At 54.9% G+C, this 9,493-nt stretch overlaps 2 protein-coding genes across 4 annotated transcripts in view; one reads left to right on the forward strand and one right to left on the reverse strand.

The window, feature by feature from the left end:
- HOOK2 (hook microtubule tethering protein 2) overlaps nt 1-4,580 on the forward strand; it is a 22,731-nt gene extending 18,151 nt beyond the window's left edge. For all 3 annotated transcript variants that reach the window (XM_003797919.3, XM_003797920.3, XM_012810182.2), the window contains one exon: nt 4,534-4,580. The gene's annotated coding sequence lies outside the window, so the exon portion shown is untranslated. The remainder of the gene's footprint in view (nt 1-4,533) is intronic.
- Nucleotides 910-5,482, reverse strand: BEST2 (bestrophin 2). The gene is made up of 9 exons (XM_003797921.1): nt 5,331-5,482; nt 5,126-5,220; nt 3,705-3,938; nt 3,469-3,623; nt 3,046-3,123; nt 2,298-2,450; nt 2,129-2,209; nt 1,793-1,947; nt 910-1,345 (listed from the first exon to the last, which is right to left on the reverse strand). Exons 1-9 carry the CDS (start codon nt 5,480-5,482, stop codon nt 910-912), a joined length of 1,539 nt encoding a protein of 512 aa, XP_003797969.1.
- Nucleotides 5,483-9,493: the final 4,011 nt, after the last annotated feature.

The following is a 9,493-nucleotide window of genomic DNA, read 5'->3' on the forward strand; positions in this document are numbered from 1 at the left end:
ACTTGTAGTCTCAGTTACCCAGGAGGCTGAGACAAGAGGATCAACAGAACCCAGGAGTTTGAGGTTGCTGTGAGCTATGATGCCACCCAGGGTGACAGAGTGAGACTCTGTCTAAATAAATAAATAATACCTGCAGCCCTGAGGGGATATTTGAGAATGCAAAGGCTTAAGCTGTGGTTCAGGGACAGTGGGTGTCTCTTTAATTAATGAAGAAAGCCAGGGGCACTGATGTAGGTATTTCAGAGAGCAGAGTTTGGGAACCTGGAAAAGGGTGCATAGTGCTGGCTCATGGATGTAATCCCAGCACTTTGGGAGGCAGGAGTATTGCTTGAGGCCAGGAATTTACAGTTGTAGCAGCTATGATCACTATGATCTCAATGATTGTGGACAATGCACTCGAGGGTGACTGGGTGACAGAGCAGGAGAGGATGGCCCTTTCTCTTAAAAGTAAAACTGGAAGAATTTCCAAATCTTACTTAACATAAGGCATGGCAGGAGAAGTCATTCTAACAACATTTGAGTCAAAACCATGAACAATTTATTGAGCACCTACTGTATACCAGATGCTTTAAAGCCACCCTTTCTTTTCATCCTCACCACCCCCCTCCCGAAGTAGGCACTCATATCTCCATTTGCAGGAAAGAATGAAAGCAAGACACACCAGATGACCTCGTAGGCTGTGGGGCTTGGAACTAGAGCTGGTGGTAAGGACAGGCTGTTTAAAAAGGCTGGAAGAATCTCCTGCTCTTGGCACAGCGCCAAACCCACACGAGTAGTGAGAGAGGTTTAAAAGTGGGCAGTTGGACTTCATGCAAGCACACGAGGTTTGCTTAGATCTGGACCTATGCCTGTGTGCTGCGTGTGCGGGGCCTTCGTGTCCTGTCCTTCAGGGTCCTGGGCCCGAAGATTTTAGGCCAGATTCTCTTCCTCCTCGCCAATAGGGCTTGGCAGCCAGGGCGGCGCAGGCCCCCGGGGCCCAGGCATAGGCAAGGAGGTGAAGGGCTCGGCGGGCAGCCCAGGGAGGGGGACAGGCAGCTCGAGACTCGCAGGAGGTGGGGGCTCGGGCTCTGGTTCCCGCAGACCGGGGTCTAGCAGGGGGTCCCCGCAGCTGCACTCTGGGGCCGAGCCATCGGGGGCGCCCGCACAGGCGCAGCTGGCAGCGGTCGACGCCTCGGACACGCAGCTGTTCTTGCGCCTTAGCAACGACAGGCGCCGGCCCAACAGGCCTGTCCCGGTCATACCCGGGCCCGCCGGCAGGAGGCGCTGTATGAAGTCCCCCTGTGCCTCTCCCAAAGGCCCATCCAAGCCGTCCAGCCGCTGGAACTGCATGTCCTCTTTGGCCAGCCTAGAGGACCAACAGTGGGTTAGCACTGTGGCCTCGCTTTTCTTGTTGAGAGCGAGGTCCAAGGCGTGCTGATTTCCCTGGCTCCGCCCACCCCTTTGTCTTACTTATCCCCCAAAGGCTTCAGCCCCTCCACCCAGAGAGTGATCTCATTCTCTGGCTCTGCGCAAATTTGGACCTCAAAGCCTGAGTTGTGACTCCGCCCCGTCTCTTTGTGTACCACCTCTGACCCTTCAATCCTCTCTGATATTACCCCTTAGCTCTGTCTCCAAATAGAGGCCCAGGCTTAGCTTTTGGCCCTGCCCCCCTGAGTCCTAGGTCACCCTCTGCCCTTCTTATACTCCTTAGGGACTTTAGTTGTTATTTATCTCCAATCTCCAGAATTTAGCCCCTTTCAATCAGACACGCCCTCCGGGCCCTAACCACCTCAACCATCCCCCACTGGCTCACGTGATGTCGAAAGTGGAGCCCTGGAAAGAGGGTTGTTGTAGTAGGAAGGCGGTGGCCGCTGTGTAGGGAGCGCGAGCTTCAGCAGCGTCCCAGTAGAGGTCCTTCTCTAGCATCGCCAGGTCGTCGTACATCTCGTCTACTGCCAGCATCGACACCTGCGGGTGCAGACGCGCAGCGGTGGGGTGGGGGCTGGGCAGCGCACGGGGACCATGGGTGCGTGGGAATGTGGAGAACAAAGAAAGAAGGATGGTTGGGGCTAGGCCTGGTCAAGTCTTGCAGGGGGTGGGGCCAGGACCCCTTTGGGCGCTCCGGAATGATCTCCACGGGGAGTCTCACCTGGAAGTTACGGTCTATCAGAAAGTTGGTCTCAAAGTCGTCATCATCCTCTCCAAAGGGATTGATAAGCTGCTCCGCTACCTAAGCGTGGCGGGGAGAATTAAGGGGAACCTCCAAGAGCCCTGCCTTCCTCAGCCCCAGAATCCCCGCCTCGGAGGGTCCCACCCACCTTGAGCCAGCCAGCGTAGAAGAAGAATTGCAAGAGGGTAAAGATGGGCACACACAGATCCAGGTTGTGGTCTTTGTAGCCCTGGGCTGGGTCCAGGAACTGGCGACCAATCAGGCAAGCCAGGAAGTAGCTGTACACTGCGATGGTCACCACCTGGGACCAGGGTGGGCAGGACTTAGGGGGACATTGAGAGATCCCTTCAAGAATTGGACATCACTGAAATAGGGTTTCTCTCTCTCTCTTTTTTTTTTTTTTTTTTTAGGTTTTTGGCCGGGGGTCGGTTTGAACCGGCAACTTCCGGCATATGGGGCCAGTGCCCTACTCCTTTGAGCCACAGGTGCCACCCTATTTTTTGTTTTTTGAGACAAGGTCTCACTCTGTTCTCCAGGTTGGAGTGCCGTAGTAGGATCATACCTCAGGGTAGCCTGGAACTCCTGGGCTCAAAGGAGCCTCCCGCCTCCCCAGTAGCTGGGATACAAGCCCATTTCATCACAGCTGGCCAATTTTTCTCATTTTTTTGTAGAGTTGGTTTCTTGCTGTGTTGCCAAGGCTGGTCTTGAATGCCTGGCCTCACTCAACCCTCCCACCTGGACCAAAGTGTTGAGATTACAGGCCTGAGACCACTGGCTGGGCTCTAACGGGGTGTTAACTGGCTTTCAGTTTCCCCTTGAGACCAATGCATCAGGGTCTCTGACATCAAATATAAACATATAATCAGAGGCATGGGGTGGTGGGATGGGCAGTTTACCTGGGTATAAACAAGAGGTACACTAATCCAGTCATAGTGGAAGAGCATCCCACACTTGCCCCGAAACACATTCAGCTCCTGGGGGTGGATACAGGTCATGAGGTGGATACAGGTTACTGAACTGTGACCTCACAAAAATGTGGGTACCTGGGATGAAGATGGGTGGTCATCAGGTGGGAAGTGGGATTTGCTTCTGGGGGTTCCATGGAAGGTATTTGGTGGTGAGTGTACACCTGGGGTGATGACATGAAGTACCTAGGGGCCTGCCCTTGAAGGTGTGAGAGTCTGCCCCATGGTGGTAAGTGCCCACCTGGGGGATACCAGGTAAAGGTGTTTGGATCTACCTCATGGGCTGATGTTGACACAACTCCAGGGGTACAATTTCCCTAGTATTCTCTATGAATGACCTCCTGGTGGGCCCACCTCGAGCACCAGTTTAAGGGCACTGTTGTCACGGATTCGGCCCTCGCGCCGAGCCTGCGCAGCCAGATTGGAGAACCAGACGCAGGGCACCCAGTACTTGTTGTAGGACGAATTAAGGTTCTCGAACTTCTTGCGTTCCTCGCGGGTCATAAATCCTGGAGAGGCGAGGGCAGGGGTTATTCGCCCCATGGTTCGTCCTTGCTCCTTTCCCACCCCACCCCCTGACGGGCACTCACCGGCCTCCACCACGTGGTCTATTGTGGGGAAGCGCTTGAAGACCGCAGTGCTGACTGAGCGCAGGATAAGCACAGCAGAGAGCCCGGCGTAGCGCATAAGCGTGCGTCGGTAGAGACGGCCGCGCTCATCACGTCCGTGAACTGTGCCCGCCACCACGCACATGAGCGCGTCCGGCAGCGGCATGCATAGGTACTGGTTCCACCAGCGGTGCACCACCAGCGTCACGTAAAACCCTGCAGGCGAATCGAGAATAGGGGCTCAGTGGTTGGGGGCCCAGGTCGTGGGAGGAGGAGCGACATAGGGTCTCGGCCAAGGGGCACCGAACAGACTGGTCACCCTGAGCACGCTGGGGCCACATGGGCTGTGAACATGAGGATCCAGCTCCGAGATCTGAGAGGCCAGAGCAAGCTAGGTCACTCCAGATGCTTGGAAGTCACCTGGGATAGGGGTTAGGATCACAGTACGGGGATGGAGCCACAGGTCTAGGTTAGGGGCACATGGACAAGTTGTCATCCTAGTCGTAGGGAGCCACTCACTGTGGCATAGGACTTGAAACACGAGGCGGGGGGATCTGGTCTGTGGAGGTTACATCAGGAACCCTTGTGCATGGTTGTCATAACAGCCACACCAGACCCCTGAGCCAGGAACTATGGATGGGTTTGGGCACAGAGTCTCCATCGGGGATTCTTGGATAGATGTGTCCCTCCATTGATGTGGTGGGAGAGAAGCTAGAGTCACATGAGGTCACTGGAGTCTTGGCAAAGAAATGGCCCACTGGCTCGGCGCCTGTGGCTCAAGCGGCTAAGGCGCCAGCCACGTACACCTGAGGTGGCGGGTTCGAATCCCCAGCCCGGGCCCGCCAAACAACAATGATGGCTGCAACCAAAAAATGACCGGGCGTTGTGGCGGGCGCCTATAGTCCCAGCTACTTGGGAGGCGGAGGCAGGAGACTCGCTTGAGCCCAGGAGTTGGAGGTTGCTGTGAGTGTGATGCCATGGCAGTTTCTACCCAGGGGGATAGCTTGAGGCTCCGTCTCAAAAAAAAAAAAAAAAAGAAAAGAAAAGAAAGAAAGAAATGGCCCACTATGGAAGTCATATAGGGTCCCTGGCGGGTGGCTCTGGGGCCCAGCATGTGGTGGGAGGCACTAGTAATCACATGCAGACACAAGGTGGGTATCCCTAAGAAATAAATCTATGGGTGGAGCTCTCAGGGAAACATCCCAGGTGTCTCCGTGACCAGGTGGCATCCAAGGTCTTGGACTGCAGGGCCATAGCTGGCTTCTTCATGGTGTAGATTCAGAAATGGGGAGGAGGCGGAGGGGCCTGCGGGGGTTGGGTTTGAGGACGGAGTCTCAGAGGGGCTGGAATGGAAGAGGGGTTTCTCAGGGACACGGAAATGGGGGACTCAGGGGCGTCCGCACCAAGCACGAAGGAGACCGGGATGAGGCTGGCGTACTGGTCGCAGTAAATAACAAGCTTTTCGAAGTAGCGCTTCTGCCCTTCGGTCAGCACGAAGCTGCGGAGTAGGGATCACCAGGTCACGAACCAGATTCCTCCTTCCCGGCCCCCTTTCCGGGTCGCTCCCCGGGACATCAGCACCGCTCACCCCGCCCCAGGCAGCCTCACCGGTAGGTGGCGCTCAGCGCCATGTAGAACGCGAGGAAGCAGAGCAGCTCGCGCCACAGGAGTTTGTAGATGCTCCCCCGCCACAGCAGCAGCAGCTGTGAGAAGCCACCGAAGCGGGCGTTCGCCACTCGGGCTGTATAGGTGACGGTCATTGCGGTGCCGGGCAGGGGGAGCCAAGGGAGAAGAAGGAGGCTGGGGGGTAGGCCGTGGGTGGGAGGTGAGACGTGTGGGACTAAACGCACCGCGTCCCCACTCGTGCCCCAGCCAGCCACCCTCTTAGTTCTGGCTCTTGCTCAGGCTTCTTCTTTCGTCCAATCCTACTTAGCCCCGCTCCAGCCCCTGTCCCCAGGCTCCCTCTCTTAGGTTGTCCCTTCCCTAGATGCCGGCCTCCAGCCTCTTGCACCTACTTGGCCCAGGCTTGGTCTGTCTCTGTCTCTCCCCTCCCAAAAGACCCTTGGGTCCATGCAGCCAGTTCCTGAGTCACCACTCTCTACCCAACCATTCACCTCACCTAGATACTACTACCTACAGCTTCAGGGATCAAACACCCCCCTCTTAACCTCCCTCAACTCCCACTTCTCCGTCCCCCTCACCCCCCAGCTCCCAGTTGTGGCCTGTTCTTTCCCACTGCACTCCTTCTGAAGTCCTAAGCCGCGGGGGCCCCCCAGGCCCAGCCATGTCTCCAGCGCTGCTCCCTCCTCCCCCTAGTCTGTGTGCCTCCGACCTAACTGCCCCGTCTGTGCTCCCTCCCTTCTCCTCCCAGATCCACCTAGACTCCTGTCCATTACCACTCCAGGAGGACTCTGGATGATTCCTGCCCGCAGGTCCCCTATTCCTTCAGGGGTCTCTATTTTTTCCAAAGACCCATATGCCCCCAGGGACCCCTATTCCTTCAGGGCCCCCTATGTCCCTAGGGTACTCTATTCCCCCCAGGCCTCTCTCACCTGTGTTGAAGGTTGCCAGTACAGGGACATACGAGGACACAGGGACAGAATGGGCCAGTGGTTTCAGCGTTGGGTGGAGCTAAAGCCAGACCTTGGGTGGGAGGGGGCTTGGAGAGTGGGCGTGGGCAGCCCCTCCCTGGCCCTCCCCCCTTGGTCGGGCTTAGGCCTCAGAACTTCCTCATGTGGGGGAGAAGAAATCCACACTGTGCTTTCTTTCTTTCTTTCTTTCTTTTTTTTTTTGAGACAGAGCCTCAAGCTGTCCCCCTGGGTAGAGTGCCGTGGCATTACAGCTCATAGCAACCTCCAACTCCTGGGCTCCAGCGAGTCTCCTGCCTCCGCCTCCCAAGTAGCTGGGACCACAGGCGCCCGCCACAACGCCTGGCTATTTTTTGGTTGCAGCCGTCATTGTTGTTTTGGCGGGTCCGGGTTGGGGATTCGAACCCGCCACCTTAGGTGTACGTGGCTGGCGCCTTAGCCAGTTGAGCTATAGGCGCCGAGCCCACACTGTGTTTTCTTACTCTTCCCTGTCCCCTCTCCCAGTTACTCACTAGCAGGTCCAAGGGATCTGGAACCTAGAACTTGGGGAGGGGTAGGGACTATTTTCTTCTCTCTCTTACACACACACACACAGCTCACGGAGGCTGGGTCACAATACAGTCAACTTGCAACCAACCACTTACTGTCAATATCATAGAAACTCATATCAAAGATCTATACACAATTTCAGCTTGCTCTAACACAGCCTCAGACAATGACTGTGACACAGACAGGAGCACTCACAGTCACTAAGACTTCTGGTGTCACAAAAAACACATCTAGCTTTACCCCAGACCCAACATGCGGATATAAGGCAGATGGACCTGGGTTGTCAGCTCCTGGACGCAAACATGGTGCTCCCAATGGCCACATAGGAGGACACAGTCAGGGACCCAGGGGCTGGCATTCCTTCATGATCACATCACATAACAAAGACACAATCAGCCAAGTTCAGACCCCACTCAGACCCCAAAATGCCTTCACACATACGGTCACAAACCATTGCATGGAGGTTTGATTCCTGATCTCCCCTGCACCAAATGCAGGACAACTCCCCTCAGTGTAGTGGCATAGTTCTAGGGTCAGAGTGGGGCTTTGGTGATCCCTTACATTAATTAGCTAATGTTGCAGACATACACAACAGCTGTAACCTCAAAAGTAACACTGACTATAACCCCTTCGGAAACTTGCCTACATTTGCACACCAATACATAAGACAGCCCCCTCACTACTGTATGTTCATGCACGCCCATACACAAAAGTTTCAGACACTCAGAATTGCCACCAACACACCAGCTTGGGGACACAAAATGTTCTCCACACATTTGGCTTGGATTTGGGACACATTCCCTCTTCACAGATACACCTATAAAGGGGACAGCCCCAGCCTGGTACATATAGAACTTCTGCTCCCTAGTTCCCTGCTCCAAGGACATCAAAGTGCAGACTGGTGTGGAGGATCAGGATTCTGGTTAGGAAGGACACCCTGAAGTGTCCAGAAACCCCTCTTGTGTTAGGAGTTGTGGATGCCTTCACATAGTTTCCCCCATCCCTGAGGCCATGCCGCCGGAACTCTGTGTTCTCAACCTGGCAGATGTCGGCTCCACCCAGGGTAATTAGGAACCGGCTGGGCTGGCCACCCTCAGACCCACTCTTCCGCTGTCCAGCTGCCGGACAGCCTATAAAAAAGGGGCAAATGGGTGGCTGGAGTGGTGCTGTCAGCTTCAGGACCTGGGGAGGGGACAAGCTGCATGCTGAGGGTCACCCAGACCCTCTGTCCACTGCATAGGACACATCCTTGTACTCACTGCAGGTATCTCCTATTGCCCAACCCCCTCCCCTCCCGGAGCTCCCGCAGAGGCTGGAGGCAGGTTGCACAGGCTAGTTCACATGCTTCATAATTCTAACAGTGAAAAATAACAAAACACTTCTGGGAGGATTCTTGCCTTGTGCCATTGTAAAGGTGTTGCATATTTCGTCTCACTGAATCCTTACAAACTGGCATTACGAAGTCAGTGCTCTCATTATTCCCACTGTCCAAATAGAGAAAATGAAGCTCCGATGACACATGCATCTCCTTTGTGGCACAGCTAGCTGGGAAGCTGGGATATGAACCTAGGAAGTTTGGTGCAGAGGCTGGGGTCTTTTTTTTTTTTTTTTTGAGAAAACTGGAGGAGCCACAGTTTTGTGGGACCATAAGGTTGGATCTTTTTATTCTTATTATTTTATCATTTTTCTTATTTCAGGCTCCTTTATTCCATGAATATTCACAGAACATCAACTATAGAGCCTGGGGTCTTTGCTGTGGGTTGTGCCATTGTGCTTGCCCATACCCGCTTGCACACACCCAGTGCAGCTGAGTTGGGGAGGCACATCTAGGCTCATGGTTGGGTTCCTCTGGCACACCCAGTTTTGTTTCTCCCAATCCCAACCAGCTCTGGATTGGAACTCGAAAACTCTCAAGGTCATCACCCCATCTGGGATCTCTCCAGTGGCAATGCTAGTGGCTACACTGGCAGTGGCAGAAGGCAGAGTGAAGGGCAGGGGAGAAGACGGCCCCCTATGTGCCTTCCAGGCCTGCATATCACTTGTCTAATAAATTTGTGCCATGGCTCCATGAATGGCTACACTGGGTTTCCCATTTTAGGCACCAGGGGACTGAAGCTCAATCAGTTGGAAGCATGTGTTGTAAGCCACTGACTGCTCTGAAAGTAGCATGGGCCTTCAAGGGACCCTCTGCCAGCCAGTCCACTCATTAGCCCCCTTATTGCAGTTGTTTGGTGGGAGGGGCTGATGCCATCCCATGGGGGCAGGAAATTGTTAATCCCCAGTCTGGCAGGCCCAGCTTCTGCCCAGGGCGTCTACTAATTCCCAAACCAAACAGCAGGCAGTGCTGGGCCCGTTGCCGGCCTAATCCGCTCCCCACCAGCCTGGGGCTGGCCAAGGGGCCTCCTGGTTCCCACACTCTGAGCCTCTGAGGAAGTGGGCAGATGCCCCTTTCTTCCTTTCCAGGCTCCAAAGCCCCAACAGGGATGCCTAGGAACAACTCTACTCATATAGAAAAAGAAAAGGCTTGGCACCTGTGGTTCAAGTGGCTAAGGCGCCAGCCACATACACCTAAGGTGGCGGGTTTGAATCCAGCCTGGGCCCGCCAAACAACAATGATGGCTGCAACCAAAAAAA

Source organism: Otolemur garnettii, unplaced genomic scaffold (genome assembly GCF_000181295.1).
Source record: "Otolemur garnettii isolate 467f Iridium unplaced genomic scaffold, OtoGar3 scaffold00127, whole genome shotgun sequence".
Classification (NCBI taxonomy): Eukaryota; Metazoa; Chordata; class Mammalia; order Primates; family Galagidae; genus Otolemur; species Otolemur garnettii.